At 42.3% G+C, this 21,559-nt stretch overlaps 1 protein-coding gene across 1 annotated transcript in view; it reads right to left on the bottom strand.

The window, feature by feature from the left end:
* Nucleotides 1-21,559, bottom strand: part of SLC8A2 (solute carrier family 8 member A2) — a 298,636-nt gene that overhangs the window by 258,826 nt on the left and 18,251 nt on the right. The window contains exon 2 of the mRNA XM_033955764.1: nucleotides 1,901-3,712. Coding sequence (XP_033811655.1) covers nucleotides 1,901-3,678 — 1,778 coding nt within the window. The 5' untranslated portion in view covers nucleotides 3,679-3,712. The remainder of the gene's footprint in view (nucleotides 1-1,900; nucleotides 3,713-21,559) is intronic.

The raw sequence follows: 21,559 nt of genomic DNA, 5'->3' as shown, positions 1-21,559 counted from the left end.
TTTCAGGAACAGGCCAGGTCTCCCACCATGTTATTCGCGGTTTCACCATATTCACAATGGTTTTTAATAGAAAACAGCGAATAACATATGAAAAAGTTATTCGCGGTTTTTCTGTATTTGCGGTTCTGTTAATCCCCTATCACAGCGAATATGGAGGAAGAAGTGTAATGAAGCACTGGCACCACTTATCTTAACGGTCTTCTCATACTCCAGCGCTTACTAAATTACTAATCTCCCGACGCGTGGACATACGAGTTTTGCCCTCACAAACTCTCCAATATGATCATTTTGATCCCTCTGACCTTCATCCGGGGATTCTCAGAGACAGTGACCTTCTGAGTGAAACTGAAGACTTTAGTCCTAAGTAGTGACAAACTTTCAATCAGCAGCGTTGCCTATTCTCCAATTCACCATTATTATGGTTTTAAAAGATCAGAACATGTTGTGGAGGAGAAGTCCATAAATTATTATTAGTAAGGTAGATTTGTATTCTCCCCGCCCCCTTTTCTATTTGATATTGTAGTTCTTTCCCCTTTTTCCCTTACTTTCATGTATCGTTTAAACATTACCTTTTCTTCCTTTTTAATTGTAAGGCAAGATATCAAAATTGAAATAAACTTGGAAACTTGGCACTGCTTATCTCTGAGAAACAAGAAGTGATCTTAAATATTAGATGGCATGGTTAGGGGCTAGGCTACCAATCCATATGGCCTGGAGGTTCCCCTAGTCAAATTCCCAAGTACAGAAGTCAGACAAAATTTAAAGACAATTCTTCAAATCTTCAAAGGGTTATAATCTAGGAGGCCTGATTCACTAGGGTTTTCTCCCATTCTATGTCAACGGAATCACAACTTAGTGAAATATAATTTTATGTCAAGCAGATAAATAGCTCAACCATATGGGCAGGATGAAAAATAATCCCTAAAAAATCAACCTCCAACCCCCCCACCCCATGTCCCTACTCACTCTGAACATGACACTATGCAGTCCCTCCGTTCTTCCAATCAGGACTTACTTCCTGAATAGGAAACAAAGCCACAACTTTCTCTGCAATGTGATTGCCTGAATCATTCAGCCGCAGAACAGATTTGAATAGTGACTTCTTTAATTCTTTGCAACCCATAATGGTTTTTTTTCTCCTAGATATATTCCCTCTTTACACAATGAAATCTATTACCATGTTAGTGGCTTCCTAGTCATGATATTTGCAGTCTCGTTTCTTTATTTCAATGAAGTAAACTCTCCATTATACTATAGGAATCCCCAGTTATGAAGTACCACTGGAATATCACAGGTTATTTCTAGGACTTCTCTCATTTAAGGAAGCTTTCTGGGTAGTTTCTGCAGCTTACTTGCAGAACTAAGACAAACTCAATTCACAATTTTGTATGATATCGAAATGAAAGAGGAACAATTATGAGATGCTTGTGTATGCTCTTTGTTCTGTGCAATTCACAGCTGGTATATCTGTTTGTTCCTGTTACTGACATAGATAAGTGCTCCCCATCCAGATTTTCACAAAAAGAAACAAACTCCTTGTAAGAGGGCTCCATTGTACATTAATATAATCATGTGAAAAATGCAAAGCAGGAAGACTTATAAGATTACACTAAATATAATATTGCTTGAATGTAAAAAAAAAAAGTGTCAATAGATAAGCAAAAATTAATGAAGAAAAAGAGGAAGCAAACTTTTTTTTACTTAGGGTGGTCAACTGTCCTGCATTTTAAGGGACCCATTAGGGCTAGATTAAACATGAATCACACTGTCTCGCAAAATAATTTCAACTATTCCAGTTATTTAATATGTTAAGATATATCTCTCCTCTCCACATACCCCAAAATGTCCACCTAAATAGCACTTGAAAGTTGGCCACCCTTAGTCAGCTTTGCTTACTTACACTGTATCATCATTTTGAAACTCCAGCTCTCCATAGGTATCCTCATAGTCAATGCCTCCTCCTCTAGCTGTGCCTTCCATTGTCCTGTAAGGTACAATCACTGTGCCTCGGGCTCCTGAGTTCCGTACCACTTTCACTTCCAAGATGCCCACGCTTTCGCTAACATGGATCATCTTGTCTTCAAAAGTAAAGATTCCGGCGTGGTCATCATCTAAAATGGTGACGGTTGCAATCAGAGGAGATACCAGGCGACCCTTGGGATAGGCATTGGGGTCAGACTCAAACATACCCTCAGCATCTCCAATCCGGAGGTTTAACAGCCTGACAAAAAAATGCTCATCCTCTTCGAAGATGTCATCATCTATGATACCAATCTTCAGCTCTTTCTGTGTCTCTCCTGGTTTGAAGATAAGTGTGCCCTCACTGTACTCATAGTCAGATCCAGCATTGGCTGAGCCATCTTCAGTCTTGTAGTCTACATAGAAAGTACTGTTGCCGTCTCCCCCTTGGCAGGTCACATTAAGAGTCACAAAGCCACAGTTCTCCAGACACTGGTAGGTACATGGCTCAAAATATATCTTACTAATGGCTTCCTCATCTGACTCAGACTGAACCTCTTGAAGGTTGGCTGATTTTTTGGAGTGATCTGCAGCATGCTTCTTCAGAACATTGCCAGCACCAATCATCATCCTCGTGGCCTGGATGCGGTAAAATGCCCTACTCTTCTGCTGATGAAGGAGTGCATAATAGTTTGCCATCTCCACAAGCTGATCCAGTTCCCGATCTGGGTACTTCTGCTTTAGTTCCTTCAAGATCTTAATGACTTCTTTGCGGCTCTCATCCAGCTCTTTAGCTTCTATGGAGGCTACAGCCCCATCAACAAAAACATTGTCCTTATCAGCTCCAAATTTCCCATCCATTTCAATCCCCTTTGGAAACTCCCCTTCGGTCTCTATAATGATGCCTCTGCGCTTGTCAGCTCGATACCTCTTGTAGACGTACTTGTAGAAGAGCAATCTCTTGTCAGCAATCCAAGCAAAAACAACACAGACGGGGAAAAACATTAAGGTTGTTAGGCCTTCCCAAACCTGGACAACACCTGGAGATATCACAGCCAAAATAAGGTAGAGCCAAATGTAGGCAAAGATGCTCCAAGAGGCAGTCATGAAAAAAACTCGTAAGTGTTTTATCTTCCTGGATTCACCATTGGGGATGACATGTACACAGACGGCAATAATAACAAACATATTAAAGGCAGCACTGCCAACAATTGTACCAGGACCCAGTTCTCCAGCAAGAAAATTGTGTCCACACACCTCAATCACAGAGAGGAGAATTTCTGGTGCCGAAGATCCCAGAGCCATTAGGGTAAGGTTAGATACAGTCTCATTCCAGATCCTTACTGTTGTGATACTGGTCTCCCCATTGGGCTTTGTCATGGTGATCTCCTTTTCTTGCGAGGTTATGACTTCTATGGAAGCCATGAAGCGGTCAGCAATGATTGAAACACCCAGGAACATATATAGCATTGCAACAAAATAAACTATAGCCCTAGCAACTTTGTCACCAAAGGAAGGGTTATCTGGCTGCCACACAGGGAGGATTATACCTGGCTGACATTGATTGGATCCCTCACATGTTGAATTTTCATAGTCTCTCGACTCATTCCCTGAGGCTTCTGTCCAATGGAAATCTTTTGCAATGATGAAAAACAGAAGTAGAGCTTTTGTGAGCAACGAGGACAACAGCTCCTGTACTAGTACCATTGTTTGGGCCATTTCACGTCACTCTTCTGATCAAAGGTTACAGAACCTATCGGGAAAAAAAAAAAGAAAGAGAACAAAAAGTTAAATTATATTGATAGGATCAAAAGCAAGGGTAGGAAAGGTGTATAAGGCTGTGTGTAATGAATCCCAAATGACAGCTGAACAATAAGGAGTTTAGAAGAGAGACCTCACTAGGGAAGTGAAGCAAAAAAGTATCCTACCACAAGTCAAGCATCCATCTCATTCCATAACAGAACAATGTCAAGCTTACTGATTGATCAAATTGATGGAATGTTCCCAAGAACTTTATAATGGACAAGAATAATCTTACAAAGATACAGGCAAAGACTCTGTTCTATTTGTTGGTTGGCTGTGCTAATACTCCGTTGCTCTTTATACAAGTGGGATAGAAAATTAAATTCTAGGATGAATGAGCTTAGCTGGCTTTGTTTACCACAAGGCTTCATAAATCAGTCCTAGTCACTCCCTAACCTCTCAGATTTTCAGGTTATGCATGAAGTAATTTTGCAAACATGGGAGACTCAGCACATGCCTGTTTTATCTAATGCATATTCATTGTGGATATCCTGAAAACCTGACTTGTTGCATGATCACCAGGAGAGATGGGAGAAGCCCTGCTCTATAACAAGGTTCCGTTCTGTGACTAACACCTCATCCGTGATATTCAAATAACTTAACAAGACTTAAGTTAATAAGAGATTTTCTGAGCTGAGATTCACTGTAATAAGGCACAAAAACCCCAGGCAAACAGGATTAAGACACTCCAATTGTGTATCTAAAATATATAACAAAAATGGATTATGGGGCATATCAAGAGGGAAGGAAGGGGCAATTCTATCCCATACAAAAGAGAGCTTTGTATCTGCTGTTTAATTTTTGTTTATCTGTTGTGCTTACGTAAACCATTTGGAATGAATATTATTATTCAGTAAGATTATTTATTTAACAGGTTTTATATACCACATCCTTCTAGAATCATATTTAAAGCATCTTCCTTCCTCTTTATCCCAAATCCATATGCACTAATAGATTATTACTGTATAGTATACTAATAGGTTTTGAGTGCTTAACAGGGAAGAAGGACACCATTTTGTTTGGATAGGGAAAACAAACTAACCTCCACTGTGCTCCTCAAGCTTCCCAATTGCTGATTGGTTAAAATGTTATTTGGGCCATGGCTCTGGTGACCCATCCTGTTCTGCTATGATACCTGATCAAAAGTTTCAAGTTTCCAAGTTTATTTAATCTTTGATATACCGTTTATCAAAAACATACCTAAACGGTTTACAGTTATCAGAATATTGTTAAAATAAGATATAAATTTCAAAGTAAAAAAAAAAAGGGGGGACGACAACAAAATAAATAGACTTACTGGAATAAAAAGGAAAAATGGGAAATGGTAAGAGCTTAAATACAATGGAAAAAAAATGTTATAAGGGAGGGAAGAAACGGGAAGGCATTAGCACACCAGGTTAGGGGTCGCTTTGAAAGAAGTATTTTAATTCGGTACTGCTGATTACAAGGATGCTGTTAGGGCTCAGAGAGAATAGAGTCAAACTGAAAAAGCGTCTTTAAAAAGGAATGTTTTTAAGTTACATTTGAATTTTTCAAGAGATGTTTCTTGTCTGCGATCTGACGGAAGGTTGTTCCATGACGTGGGAGCAATGAATGAGAAAATGGTTTTGCGGGTAGAATCAAGAAATAGTTCACGAACAGGAGGAACAGAGAATAGGTTTTGAGTAGTGAAACGCAGATTCCGGGAAGGGGTATATGGAATAAGGAGTTTATTGATGAATGCAGGTGAATTGGACAGCTTGATTTTAAATGTTAGCAGAAGTATTTTATAAGTAATGCGATGAGGAATGGGTAGCCAGTGAGCATTGCTCAAGAGGGGAGTCACATGCTCAATTTTTTTAGCTTTGTAGATAAGCTTGACTGCGGTGTTTTGTAATAGTTGTAACCGACAAATTTCCTTTTGAGTAATTCCTTGATACAAGGTATTGCAGTAGTCAATGTTGGAAATAACAAGGGAGCGAATTAGAATATTGATGGAGGGGGAGATCTAATAAAGAAAGAATAGAATGGATGAGTCAATTTATAAAAGCATTTCTGAGTGACATTGCTGATTTGGTGGTGAAAGTTAAGATCTTCATCAATAATAACTCCTAGGAGTTTGATTTTATTGTCATGTTGGATAGTGTATAATCAATGCTAATTGGATGGTTCAGAGTGCTTTTTGGGGAAGTAGAGAAAAATACACTCTTGGATTTGGAGATGTTTAAAGAAAGATTGTTTTGCCGAAGCCAAGAGTTGATCAAGTTGAGTTTATTATTGATTTCTTCTATTTCTGCTAGTGTAGTAGAGTTTAGGGGGTGAAGTAATTGAATATTGTCGGCATATGTGAAGATAGTAAAGCCTATAGATTGTGCCAGGGTAAGAAGAGGGCTCATAAAGATATTGAAGAGAAGGGGAGAGAGAATGGATCCTTGTGAAACGCCATAGGTTTGAGTTATTGTTGAAGATGTGGTATTATTAAATTGGACTTTGTACTTACGATTCTGAAAGTAGGATGTGAACCACTATAATGAGGTCCCTGTGATACCTATGGATTGTAATCTGTTGAGCAGTAGGGTGTGGTCTATGGTATCAAAAGTGGATGTCAGATCAAGTGATATCAGGAGAACAGACTTACGGTAGTCTTGGAAGCAGCGAATATTTGTAACTAGTCCGATTAGTGAAAGTTCGGTAGAGTGGTGGGCTTGGAAACCTGTTTGGTATGGGTGGAGAGCGTTGGTTTTTTCTACAAAGTTAGAGAGTTGGTTGAAAACACAGTCTGCCTAAGAATTTGTGTTGTACCTGTAGGACCCTGTAATAAAGCCAAGAATTTACTTGATCAGGGAGTTTCCCCACAGAGAATTTAGACCAAGTTCTGATAAAGAAGGAAAAACATATCAGAGTAGGGACTGAACAGCTGCTAAGGAATTAGTTCATAAGCACCCTATGTATTACTTGAGTAACAGGAACAAATGACCATGTCAAGGTTTAATAAAAATTTCTTATAGCGCTTAATCCAAAATTCAAAGCGGTGTACAATAAAATCCATTATCAGCATACAATGGCACAAAACCAGAAGATTAAAAACAAAACATATCATTACTGGGGATTGGTTAGTAAAAACAAAAACATATACACCAGACAAACAGAAGTAAAACAAGAGGGAAAAGGGAGGAACTACAATAAGGAAAGGAAAGAACAATAAGGAGCGGGTTAACCTGACACTACTTGTGCTTGACTGACTGTAATATCAGGTCAAGGTATGAGAAACTATATACTGTATAGAATGAGACAGAATGAGATGGCCAAGCTCAGCAAAGCATTGTGGGATACCTCTTAGTACATGCATCACAGTGTCTGGAGTGAGGAGAGGAAGCTGCCTTTCATTCTGGTTCAGAAAACTTGATTGATTGATTGATTGATCATAAACTCCTCTTAGAGTGCCTCCAAGACATTGTATCACCGACTCAAGTGTTGGATTGGTTTACATCCTTCTTCTCAGAATGCACCTCTAAAGTAATCTTTAATACTGCATCCTCTGAACCTTTTAAAAACGAGTACGGCATCCCTCAGGGTTCAATATTATCACCTTTACCCTTTAATATTTTTATGGCACCCCTCTTGACCTTAGGTCAGTCTATCAGTTTTACAATGTTCGCTTACGCTGACAACATACAGCTTATTTATCCTAGTGATCTGAACAATCCTGGTGAGGGTAACTATCATTAACCAAAAACTTGATAGAATTAAACTCTGGTAAGTCAAAAGTCATGATCTTCCCCTTCAAAGAAGGATTATTTATACAGGCCCCTTTGAAATTTGACTCTTCACCCATCAAAACTATGTCTTCATTAAAATTGTTAGGGATCTCTTTAGATAGCAAATTCTCTTATCATCTCCATATTAGTATGGTTGTCCAGTGATGTTTTTTACCAGCTAAGATCAGATCACTTTCTAAACTTTTGGATACTGCTTCTTTGAACATCCTAATCCATTCCCTTGTTATTTCATGTATAGATTACTGTAATGCCCTCTTTAAAGATATAACAAAAAAAGAACTTAGGCAACTTCAGATTGTGCAAAATACCGCAGTAAAAATCATTTATAACTCAAGGAAATATGATCATGTCTCCCTCCTTCTGCATAAGGCACATTGGCTACCTCATTGAGCACCGAATTAGTTACAAAATCCTTTTCTTAACCTTCAAAATCCTATTATTTAATCAGCCAGAATTTATCAATAAACTTCTTATTCCTTATAGCCCATCCATATCTCTCTGTTCTTAAGCCCCAAATCTCCTTAACATTCTATAATTAAAATATATTAACACTTTAAAATCCAATAATTTTGCAGTGACAGCACCTTTTCTTTAGAATTCCATTCCCAATTACATAAAGGAAGAAACTTCCGTAGGCCCTTTCAAGATAAGGTTGAAAACGTTCCTATTTTTAGGCGCTTTTGATATATAACTGCCCTCATAAGGGCAATAATCTCCAGTCTGTTTTAAATCTACTACTTAGTTGCTTCATCTCATGACCTTTAGTCCTAGTATTTTTGGAAAGAGTAACAAGCGATTCACATCACATTCAGACCCCGCCGACCCCTCAACCCCCCCACCCCCAATTCCCCTCCCCGTACCTTAAATTCGTTGGCCAGACAGACGGTTGCCAAGCCCGTCCATCCGGCAGGCCAGCCATCTGTTGAATGGCTGGCTTTAGGGCCTGATTGGCCCAGGCAGCTCAAACCCCGCCCACAGGTGGAGCCTGAAGCGCCTGGGCCACCGAATTTAAGGTACGGGGAGGGGGGTTGGGGGGTCAAGGGGTTGGCAGGGTCTTGTGGGTCGGCGGGAGGGGGCCAATCGGGGGTGGCGTTCATGGGAGGGGGATGCATCGAGGGCCTGGGATCCCTCCTGCCCGTATCTTAGTGGGGGTGGGGGGTAGGGGGTTCGCCTGGGCATTGGGCTTGGGCTCCCTCCTGCCCAATCATAATCGGCGTGGGGGGTTTGGGGTGCTGCGGAGCAAGAGGGCTTGGGCTCCCTCTTGTCCCGATGGAGTTAGGGTGCCGTGGGGTAAGAGGGCTTGGGCTCTCTCTTGCCCCGATCTTAGTCGGGGGTTGGGTAGTCGCCGGGCCAGGAGGGCTTGGGCTCCCTCCTGGCCCGATCGAATCAGCCGGGTGGGGTTTTGGTTGGGTAGGAGGGCTTGGGCTTCCTCCTGGCGCGATCGGATAGGCCAGGTGGGGTTTTGGTGGGGCAGGAGGGCTTGGGCACCCTCCTGCCCTGATCATTGTCGGGTGAGGGGGGGAGGGGTGGATCACTGCAGGAGAGAAGGCTCATCTCTCCTGCTGCGACAGCGATAGCTAAGTGCGTTTAGAGGCAGGGGAAAGGCCTAAGCTGGTTTTAGATACGTCTAAAACCAGCTTTGATTATGGGTACTTGGATGATCAGGCTTTTTGATCGTCCAAGTACCCATTTAGGCCACTTTTTAGACGTTTGGGGTTTTTTTTTATTATAAGCCCCTTAGCATCCTGAGGTTGTGGGTTCAAATCCCTCACTGCTCCTTGTGACCCTGGGCAAGTCACTTAGTTTTAAAGTTTAAAGTTTTTTTTAAAGTTTATTAGGATTTTATATACCGCCTATCAAGGTTATCTAAGCGGTTTTTACAATCAGGTACTCAAGCATTTTCCCTCCTTTTACTAAGGTGGGCTCCTTTTACTAAGGTGAGCTAGCGTTTTTAGCGCACGCAAGAAATTTCCGTGCGCTAAGCTTCTAGAATAACACCAGCTCAATGCTGGTGTTAAGATCTAGCGCGTATGCGCACTATTCTGTGCGTTAAAGCCCTAATGCGGCTTAGGAAAAGGAGCCCTTAATCTCCTCATTGCCCCAGGTACACTAGATAGAGTTTGAGCCCACCGGGACAGATAGGGAAATATGTTAAAGTACCTGAATATAAACCACTTAGGATATAGGTAGTATATAAATAAACAAATAAAATAAAACAAAATAAACAAATAAAATATAATATAAAACAAAATAAAATAAAATAAATAGGAAAGTATGTGTTTTGTGCTACATTTATCCTACCATATATATTTTATATGACCCCTCCATATATGTTTTTTCTTAAATGTTTCTCTTTCTTTTCTTAAAAATTGTAGTTCACCCTCTATGCCTTTTGTACCAGTTTGTAATAGAATGCCAAACTTTGTCTATATTATCTTGTTTGTTATTTGTTAATTGTTATTTTAAAAACAATTGTTATACGCATTGAAATATATGATATTGCGTAGATATTAAATTCCAATAAACTTGAAACTTGAAACTTACATTTTGATTCTAAAATTAAAAACCTAAGAAATAACTGTGTAAGAAATAACTGCGTAATAAACATCCCTAGTTATCACCAAATAACTAACTTACAAGACAATGAAATATCAAAAGACATGATCTGGAGTTCCTTTCATGATTTAGAATGGAATAACTACACCAAACTATACAACAAATACTCTAAATCTCACTGCATCCTGGACACGTGCCCTCTGGAGATTATGAAAGCGGCGCCATTAGAATTTAAACTATCATTGCTACATTACCTAGCCCACAACCTAAAAAATGGGAATTTCCTCACTAACAACGGTCATATAATAATAACCCCAATCCCAAAAAACCGAAAAGAATCTTCAGCGCTAATAACCAACTACAGACCTATAGCATCTATCCCATTTATTGTAAAAATCATGGAGGGATTGGTTCACACCCATTGATGGAATATCTTAATCAATTCTCTCTCCTGCATGAAACTCAATCCGGCTTTAGACCTTGATTCAGTACGGAGACGGTTATTGCTGCTATCTTAGACTATTTGCGCCTATTATTCAGCAAGGGCCACATTGCCTTGATCATGCAATTCGATATAAGCTCTGCATTCGATCTGGTAGACCATGGGAAAATGCTACAATGCCTAGACGCCATTGGAATCAGGGATGAGGTGTTGAACTGGTTTCGTGGCTTCCTTACATCCCATACTTACCAGGTACTCTTCAACTATGATCACTCCGATACATGGAGCAACTCATCCGGGGTGCCACAAGGGTCATCGCTTTCCCCATTGCTTTTCAATGTCTACATGTCCTCTTTGGACGTGCGACTAACCCAGCTGGGGATAAAATTATTCAGTTACGCAGATGATTTTACGATCATCATCCCATTCACTAACTCTATCTCGGAAACCATTCCCAAGGCATCCGATGCCATAAACGAGATGGAACAATGGATGACAGATTTCAAGCTCAAACTTAATCCAGAAAAAAACAAAATTCTTCATTGCCTCTCCCCACCCGCTTGACAACAAAACCTCGCTATGCATCAATGAACTCAATTACCCTATTCAGCCCACCATGAAGATACTAGGGGTAACCCTGGATCAATGCCTAACCATGAAAGACCAGGTGGACTCCGTAATCAGAAAGGGTTTTTTCACTCTCTGGAAACTCAGATCCATTAAATCTTATTTCGATACGTCAGCATTCAGAATCCTAGTGCAATCCCTCATACTAAGTCAACTTGACTACTGCAACATAGCCTATTTAGCAATCTCCCAAAAGAATATGCGACGTCTTCAAATAATGCAAAATGCTGCGGTCAGACTTATCTTCGGGCTGAAGAAATTCGATCACGTGACACCTTATTACCGGCAGTTGCACTGGCTGCCAACGGAAGCACGTATAAAGTTTAAATTCGCCTGCCTCTGCTTCAAAGTACTATATGGTCTAGCCCCCAAATACATAACGGACCTTTTCTCCTTTTCTACCAACAAACGTAAGAGAAGTACAATTCAAACTTCGTTTCCCCTCCAATTAGAGGTTGCAAACTGAAAAAACACCATGATCACCTTCTCTCACACCAAGCAGCCTTATGGGGTAAAGATCTAGATCAACTGCTTTCGCCCACTACTTACGAGGAATTTAGGAAGCGCCTAAAAACACACCTGTTCCTGACATACCTAAAGAACTGACCTGCTCTTCTCTCTCTCCTCAACAACGGTCCTCTTGATCTCTTACCCTTTTCCTCTCTCCCCTCTTAAGTTCGCATAGAACTTCATGGTTCTGTGATATATATATAAACTGTTACTTAAGTCCGCATAGAACTTCATGGCTCTGTGATATATATAAACTGTTACTGTTATCATATTGTAATTTTCGCTGTATTTTTTTTAATTGCACGGCCTTCTCCTAACAGGCCCACTTGGAAATTTCTTCCAATCTGTATTCCTTATACTCTCGCTCAGCAATTTGTATATCTATAATTTTGCTTCCTTAAAGTTTCTGCACTCTGTATTTCTTCTATCTGCACATTGTAACTCGCTGAATGTCCAGCTTTCTTGATTGTAAACCGCCTAGAAGTTGCAAGATTGTGGCAGTATAGAAGAATAAAGTTATTATTATTATTATTATTATTAAGTACAGTATTTTGTAAAACGTTGGGTTTATAGGCAAGCAGTCTTGTTAATTGTTATGTGTGTATTTTAATTGTTTATTGTATATGTATATTTTGTAATCCGCCTTGGATAAAGGTGGGCTAGAAATGACAATAAACTAAACTATAGCCAATTCTGCAGTAAAGCTAATTGTAATAATTCCTTCCCATCTCTAGTTATAGCCATCAACATATATTCCTGGCTTTGTACTTTTCCCTAGAGTCTAACTGCATTATTAAATTTATGAATCCCCCTTTGCCTCCAAAATCTTGTACAATTACTTATACTTAATATATACGCTAGGATAAACTCAAATGGCAAAACTAACCACACTCTGGGCTCCTTTTACGAAAGCCGCGTTGGCCGCTTTATCGCGCCACGATGTTTTATCTCTCCTCTATTTTCAGACCCATTATTTCTTCCCACCCAAAGTCTGGCATATGCATGTCTCTTTGAATCCCTCCCCCTTCCCTCCGTGTACTTCTACACCAGGATCCCCCCTCCCCTGAAGGCCTGTCCCCCCCTTAAAGGACTGCATCCCACCCCTGAAGGCCTGTCCCCCCTTGAAGGCCTGCTCCCCTTGAAGGCCTGTCCCCCCCCCTTGAAGGCCTGCACCCCCCCCTGAAGGCCTGCACCCCCCGAAGGCCTGTCCCCCTCCTTGAAGACCTGCCTGTTCCCCTTGAAGGCCTGCCCCCCCTTGAAGGCCTGCACCCCCCCAAAAGGCCTGCCCCCCCCGACAGCCTGTCACCCCCCCGAAGGCCTGCCTGTCCCCCTTGAAGGCCTGTCTCCCCCCCTCCACAAGGTCTGCCTGCCCGCACCACCCTGAAGGCCTGCTGCCCCCCCCCCACTACCTCGAAGGACCGCTCGGCCCCACCACCACCACCACGAAGCACTGCTCATTCCCCCCCCCCTGCGCCGGGTGTCGCGTCTGGAAACAGCCTGCAGCAAGATCGCGCGATGCCAGCGATCTTTGCTTGTTGCTTTGGCTGTTTCCTCCGCCGCGGTCCCGCCCCTCCTCTGACATCAGAGGAGGGGCGGGACCGTGGCGAAGGAAACAGCCGAAGCAGGCAAAGATCGCTGGCATCGCGATCTTGCTGCGGGCTGTTTCCAGATGCGACACCCGGCGCAGGGGGGGGGAAGAACCGGACCGGACCGGTAGCACCCCCCTCAGGGCTTAGCACCCGGGGCGGACCACCCCCCACGCCCCCCCCCCCTTGGTACGCCACTGGTTTTGTGCTACTCCAGTAAAGTCATCCAGCATCTTCTCCAAGGTTTTCAACATGTCCTGCTATCTGATTGCAGGTTGCCCTCTTTGCCTGGTTCCTTTGATCTTCCCAACATAATGGCTCTACTAATTTCAGGCTTTCTCAAATTTCATTGCTGTTGTCTCACCACCAACCTTTTCATGAAAGATATATTTACTGATGTTTCTCCACAGCCTACCTCCTTGGACCCTATTCACTGTTCCTCATTCCTAAACATCTATTCCCTAGACTTGATCATTAGTATTTCCTTTTGATTTCTGATTTAATGTTATATACATTCATGAAGGGAGGGTGGGTGGGAGGGAGGGTGGTGGTGGTGGTATGTACTTATTTTATCATTTGACTGTAATGAGTGCTGTTTATCAATTGTTTGTTTACTTGTTGCACTTTGTATTGGCTTTTTAAAAATAATAAAGAATATTAAAAAAAAATTGTGATCACATGATTACAACTAAAATATTTTTAATCAATTGCACAATTAAAGGTATTTTATTTATTTCCCACTGCAGTTCCTTGTGACTCTGGGCAAGTCACTTAACCCTCCATTACTCCAGGTACATAATAAGTGCCTGTACATATATATAAAAGTAATAAATAAACTTTTTTTTTTTTTTAATATATTTTTATTGAGAATGGCAAACGGCCCAGACTGGTAAATACAATCATCAAAAAATAATACAGGAAGAACAATATGAACATTGGAAGTAACAAGCAGGTAATTTAAATGTCTGTCAACTCATTCCTCCCTCTTCTCCCATCTCCTACATGGTTACATATCTAAAAACAGTCTCCTGAAAGCATACAAATCTGTATCTTCTTTGCCTCCAAATGTATATGTCAGTTATGGGATAAAACAGCCCCTTGCAAGACTAGGGTCTGTTGATGCATTTGTACTGAAATGTCCCTCATCTCCATTAATCACCCTTAAGGAAAATAGCCATAGTATTTCAGCACAACCCTTGCACCATTTCCATTAGGCCTATGTCCCTTTCTGGTACATCCTTCAAGACGTTGTGAACAAAACCATGCAACAGAGGAACTGGTTGCACTAATGGAAGATAGATTTTACCTTTTAAAATGGAAAATATGACCAAAGAATTAATAGAGATGTTTTCTATGTCAAAGCTTCAGATATGGATAAAACCTCTTATTTTTCTGCTCACGTGCCTGTCATCATCACCTTAGTTTATTTAGAGAGGATGGAGTTTGGGAGGGAAGAGGGGTTTTCCAGCACTAGCCTCATAAATCTTTTCTTCCTCAGCTCCAAGCTGCCCCAGGGGATTGCCTCCAAATAAAATGAGAAACTGAGGCGAACTGCACAGGCAGTAGTACTGGCACAGTGCTGCCTCTCTGTCTAATGAAAGCCACAAATAGCTCCTAGGTGATGACTGCAAGTTTCATGCACTAAATCACATCTTATGAGCAGACAGCCCTGGCACTGAACATTAATACACATACATAGGGCTCAGCGCAGTTATTCTGGGCAACATGTTTTGGAAGTGAAGATAGGGCTGGGACAAAGAAAGGGGGAAGGTGGTACTTGTAAGTCACAGTTGCAGCAGAAGACAGGAAGTGGTCGGAATCACAAGAGAATTAATGCACAAAACTATCATTGTTAAGAGGCTCCAAAGGGGTCAGTGGGGAAGGGCCTTGAGTCATAAAGACAAAGGGCCCAATGATGAGACCACGGGAGGCGGCCCAGCTATCTTCCGTGATCTGTGGCAATGCTGGATATTCAATGCCAGAGCTGTATCCAGCCACCAGCATTGAATATCCAGGGGTCAAGATTCACCACCATGGACTTAACTGACCAAGGCTAAGGCCTAGTGACCAAAGACAGAACTGCTCTAAATCAGTGTTTCTCAACTTGGTCCTGGAGTAACCCCTTGCTAGTCAGGTTTTCAGGATATCCACAATGAATATACATAAACTTGATTTGTTTGAGTTAACAGAGAGTCTAATATACATATATATATATATATATATATATACTAGTCTTTAAGCCCGTTACATTAACAGGTGCTAGAATAGATGTGTCTGTCTATCTGTGTTTCTTTATCTCTCTCTCCTTGGCCGCTGTCTGTATCCTTCTGTCTCCCCCTCCCCCCCCCCCCGAGCAAAGCTGTCTGCCCCCAGCACCCACCTCCCCCCCAAATGTCTCTCAATGGCCCTCTTCTGTCTTCCCCCCCCCAGAGCAAAGCTGTCTGTCCCCAGCACACCTCCCCCCAAAGCAGCCTCCTTTCCCTATCTCTCCATGGCCCCTTCTGTCTCCCCCCAGCACACCCCTCCCCTCAAAGCAGCCCCTATCCATCTCCCTGTCTCTCCATTGCCCCTTCTGTCTCCCCCCAGCACACCCCTCCCCTCAAAGCAGCCCCTATCCATCTCCCTGTCTCTCCATTGCCCCTTCTGTCTTCCCCCCCAGAGCAAAGCTGTTTGCCCCAAGCACACCCCTCCCCCCAAAATAGCCCCCTTTCCCTCTCCCGCTGACTCTCTCTCTGGCCCCCTTTCTCTGTCTGTCTTTCTGTCCCTCTCCCTGCCCCTGTGTCTTTCTTTCTTTCTGTCTCCCTCCCTGCCGCTGTCTGTCATTTTTCCCCATTTCCCTGTGCAGCAGCATTTCCATCCCACTTCCCTATGCAGCAACAACAGCATTTCCCTCCTATCCCCCCCCTTTCCTGTGTAGAAGCAGTAGCAGCATTTTCCCCCACTCCCCCTTTCCCTTCTCTTACCTTCTCTTCCCTGCTCCATTCGGCCCCTCCCCCTTCTTTTACTGCCGTTGTCGATCCGGCCTGCTCCTGACCCTCCCACCACCAACAAACCTCGGGGCTCCAGCCGCGTAGGCAGCACTTTAAACACGCTGCTTCGCGGCCTTCTACTGGCGATTTCCTCTGCCATGTCTGTCTCCGATTATGTCATCAGAGACGCGGCAGAGGAAATCGGCAGAGAAGGGCGCGAAGCAGCGTGTTTATAGTGCTGCCTACACCGCTGGAGCCGGGAGGCGACAGAGAGGGCAGGGGGTGCTAGCGACCGGCAGCCGCCGCTCCGCAGGTGGAGAGCAGGGAAGGGCGTGCATGTGCACTTGTCTTGCCTCGAGTGAGGCCAGACCGTAAGCCGTGCATGTGCACTTCCTAGCTACAGCTCACGGAAAATGGACGCACGCATAGGAAGTGCACACGCGCGGCTTACCATTTTATTATATTATATATATATATATATATATATATATATAAAATTTGGCCTTAGAACATAGGTAGCTCCAATGTTAAAACATGTAAGGGCTAGACACAATAAATAGCACCCAAAGGTAGGCATTGGGATGATTTGCACTAAGCGTACCGAGGCTATGCTTGAAAAGTGAAGTGATTCAACTTATATAGTTGTTATGGCACTTACCTCGTCCTGATGGTGGGGACCGGTGCAGCAACATTGCAAAGCTAAGTTATAGTCAACTTATGCTATGAGAATCAAAGAACTGAGAGAAATGATGAATTTTATATATATAATGAAAAGAAATATAGAAACATGACAGCAGACAAAGGCCAAATGGCCCATCTAGTCTGCCCATCCGCAGTAACCATTATCTCTTTCTCTCTCCGAGAGATCCCACGTGCCTATCCCAGGCCCTCTTGAATTCAGACACAGTATCTGTTTCCATCACGCTTCTGGGAAACTGTTCCACGCATCTACCACCCTTTCCGTAAAAAAGTATTTCCTCAGATTACGCCGGAGCCTATCACCTCTTAATGTCATACTATGCCCTCGCACTGCAGTTTCTTTTCAAATGAAAGAGACTTGACTAATGTACATTTATGTTACATTTATATTACATAGGTATTACACCTTATCATGAAGACCACACACCATTTTAATAGCCTTCCTCTGGACCAACTCCATCCTTTTTATATCTTTTTGAAGGTGCGGCCTCCAGAATTGTACACAATATTCTAAATGAGGTCTCACCAGAGTCTTATACAGAAGATTATATATATTCATATAATTCAATGAAACAGATTTAGTAGAAACAGGATAATAATATAAAACATAAAAAAAACAAAAATATAAAAATTGGGTTACATAATATGAAGTGAGTTAAAGTATAATATTGCACAAGAAAAAGTCACATGATCTGGTGGAATCAGTGAGGAGTGCTGCCACGCTGTATTATTCTATCAGGGTGGCATTCTGAGAATCCTTAAGTGTGTTTTCAACCATCTTCAGCATGATATATATACTTTATTTGACCATTTGAGATCTTGACATTTTTCAGAGGAGCATCTATCTTTTTGAACCAATTTCACAAAAAACCCCAAAAAACACACCCAAAAGAAAAACACCCAAAACAAGCCTTTGGAATATAGGAGGGGCCAACGTTCTTGGTAGACTAGCCACGTAGACATCCCAGCAGAGCTGTGGCGTACCTCAGGGGGCATTGCAGTGAACTACATATAAAATATCCCAGGTACACACCTCACCATAACCCCCTTATATTGTATGGTGAGCCCTCCAAAATCCACCTAATACGTACTATACACATCACGTCAATAACCATTATGCCTGCAGGTGTCACCTATATGATGGTATAGAAAGATTTGGGTGGGTTTTGGAGGGCTCACACCTTCCACCACAAGTTTAGTAGGTAGAGTGGGATATAAGCCTGGGTCCCCTTCTCTGCAGTCCACTGTACTGATCACCAAGCTACTCCAGAGACCTGCTTGTTGCTCCACTAGGACAGCCCACAACATCTGGAGATGTCATACAGACAAGTATGTCCTGTTTCAGTCACATCTTTGGGGGTTGAAGGGGGGGGCAGTCACCACTGGGAGGGAGTGTGGGAAGGTCAGTCATGCTTACACCCCCTCCAGTGGTCATCTGATCAGTTCAGGTGCCTTTTTGTCCCTTATTTTTTGTTAAAATAGGTCTAGCTCCAAATGTCCAAACTGTCCTCTGGATGTATTCTAAAATGACTGATTATGACAGAAAAACATCCAGGTCTTAAGCCCACCCTAGTCCCTCCCATACTACATCTCTAACATGCTCCCTTGAAACGTAGCCAAACTGTGGATGAGCAGCATAGAAATCCGTCTAGAAAATAAGTTTTGAAAATAGCAAATCGGAAGGGTTTGGCGAGAAAAACGTCCACCTACTCCTTTAGGCCACTTTTTGAACATTTTTCTTTTTTGAAAATGAGCCCCTTAATGTTTCACAGATGTCAGGTGTATCATAAGAGAAGAAAATTGATAACCACTGTTATGGAATAATGGGCATAGTTCCACTGGATATCTAGAGATAGTAGCAGCTAAGCCTTTTATTCAGATAAATAGTTTTGAATATCAGGACCTTAATTTTTGTTTTTAAAGTTACCCATGCCCATACATTGTGAAATGACCTCAAAATACCATGCACAAAGTATTCTAGCCAATCTGATATTTAGTGGTTTCCTTGCAAATCAGAGCAGGAAGGACTTCCAGGATTTCCTGTCAGCTAATCACATCATTCCAAGCCCTTTATTAAAGGAGGAGGTTGGAAGGTCAGGAGATGACTCCAGGCTGAGTCTCCCCAGGATATTCTATGGATTGATAAATCCTATGTTTCTGAGAGCAACCTCAGCTAAAGTTTACTGAATGTTTCAGTCATTCCCTGCTGGCCTGGGGACCATTTGCCATCATTACCATATATGTATGAGATCAGAACCAATGCATTAGGGGGAATAGCAACTTTCAGAAGGCATGTGGTTCCAATAGACTGCAGCAGACAAGGCATATAATAGAGATCACCTAGAGCAGGGGTAGGCAATTCCGGTCCTCGAGAGCCGGAGCCAGGTCAGGTTTTTAGGATATCCACAATAAATATGCATCTCAAGGAGGCAGTGCATGCAAATCCATCTCATACATATTCATTGTGGATATCCTGAAAACCTGACCTGGCTCCGGCTCTCGAGGACTGGAATTGCCTACCCCTGACCTAGGGCATGGGCAGAAAGGAAGCAGGTGATGAGACCTAAATTGGCACTTGATCACCATCACCTGGCTGGGCAAATTTACTACAGGTGAAGAGCTTTTCAAGGCTTATGAACTGATCTTGCCAACAGAACAGAGAATTTTATAATCAGGTCATTAAAATGCTGGGTGAAAAAGAGCAGTTATAAATAAAGCCTCTAGCCGAATCTAGGGCTGTCAATGACAATCAGAAACATGCTGACTCTCTCTCTCTCTCTGTGGCATCTTTCCTCATGCTTTGTCATCCACAGGATGGGGCATACGAGTGCTTAGATTCAAAAAGGGAGGCAGAATGGGTAATGGTAAAAGGAAAAGTGAAAAGAAAAACAAGTAACTAGCATAGAAAAGGCAAGGTAAGTTTCTCCTTTTATATAAATTTCAGAAGAAGATTCTCGCCCAGAAATAGCTAAGAAGAAAAAAAAAAAAAAAAAAAAAATTTAATTGAATCAGGTTGGGCAGACTGGATGGACCATTCGGGTCTTTATCTGCCGTCATCTACTATGTTACTATGTTACTAGGGATTAAAGCAGCTGCCCCAGATCCCCAAGATTGTGAGTTCCCACCGCAGCTCCTTGTGACTCTGGGCAAGTCACTTAACACTTCATTGCCCCAGGTACAAAATAAGTACCAGTCTAAAATACCGTATTTGCCGGCGTATAAGACGACTGGGTGTATAAGACGACCCCCCAACTTTTACAGTTAAAATATAGAGTTTGTTATATACTCGCCGTATAAGACTACCCCTTCTTCCGCACACCTTCTGCACAACAAATAAAACTTAAAAGAACATCAGAATTTATTTCAACAATTTTAATTAATTCACTAAAGCTGAATAGAACAATAAACCCATGGGAGCTGCCATGCTATTTGTTTTCTAAACTGAAACTGTCAATGATAGAAGGAAGATAACACATAGAGGGAGAGAGCAAGTGCCGGGCAAGTCCCTAGCAAGTTTGCTGGCATGACAGTTTCCCTTTAAAAGCCTTCAAAAGCCTCCTGTTCGCCCCCGCAACTTCCTTAAGGGCTAGACTCCACACACGGCCGCATGTGCGAGAGACGTAGTAAAGAGAAAAGGGGTGGGGCCAGAGCGCCGCTGCTTCCCGCTGCGCAGGATGAAGGAGCTGGCACCCTTGTCACACTGATGTCCCGCCATGGCCCCGCTGATGTCCCGGCAGGTTTACTAGTACCGTAAGCACCGTAAGGAGGTAAGGAAGGAGATGTTAGGGCATGTAAACAAAGGGCATGTAAACAGTACCCGGCGTATAAGACAACCCCCGACTTTGGGGAGGATTTTAAGGTACTGAAAAGTCGTCTTATACGCCGGCAAATACGGTATGTTAACTCCTTTGATTTTAACCACACAGAAAAAGCAGTATATCAAGTCCTTTACCCTTTACAATCAAGCTATTGTGACCTCACTGATGAAGTTGACTGTTATTGGTGGAATGAGGCATTATGACATCACAATCTCTGCTCTGGTTAGCAAAGAATGAAACTCTTCACACTAAGGGGGGAAATTAGCAACATAGGTCACTGGGAGTGGAGGAATGGCTCGGTGGCTAGAGCAACTGCTTCAACACCCTGAGGTTGTGAGTTCAATTCCCACTGCAGCTCCTTGTGACTCTGGGCAAGTCACTTAACACTTCATTGCCCCAGGTACAAAATAAGTACCTGCCTAAAATACATAAACTACTTTGATTGTAACCACACAGAAAAAGGGGTATATCAAGTCCCATCCCCCGAGTTCTTGGCTTGGAACTAAAGGGTTGCAAGATGGAACCCTTAATTGGCATAGCACATCATTGAGGCTACATCATTGAGTGACTTGCCTTTGGTCCTTTAGGAAGAAAAATCTTTTTGAAAATCTGCTTTATTATGATTTTGTTGTTGTGTGAGTGGAGGGTTTTTTTTTCCCTTTGACCAATGATAGAGTGAGCTTCAACCTACAGTGCTTTTGACACACATTGACTGTTCAGCATTTCTACTGAGGCTTTTTTTATTCTCCACTCTCCCTTTTTTTCTTCTGTGTTTCTTTGCAGTTCAATTCTCCTGTGACCAGAGCAAAGTTCAGTTTAAATTGTTGGTGGT

The sequence above is a fragment of the Geotrypetes seraphini genome, chromosome 8 (genome assembly GCF_902459505.1).
Source record: "Geotrypetes seraphini chromosome 8, aGeoSer1.1, whole genome shotgun sequence".
In the NCBI taxonomy this organism is placed as follows: domain Eukaryota; kingdom Metazoa; phylum Chordata; class Amphibia; order Gymnophiona; family Dermophiidae; genus Geotrypetes; species Geotrypetes seraphini.
This window is presented reverse-complemented; position numbering and strand designations above follow the sequence as displayed.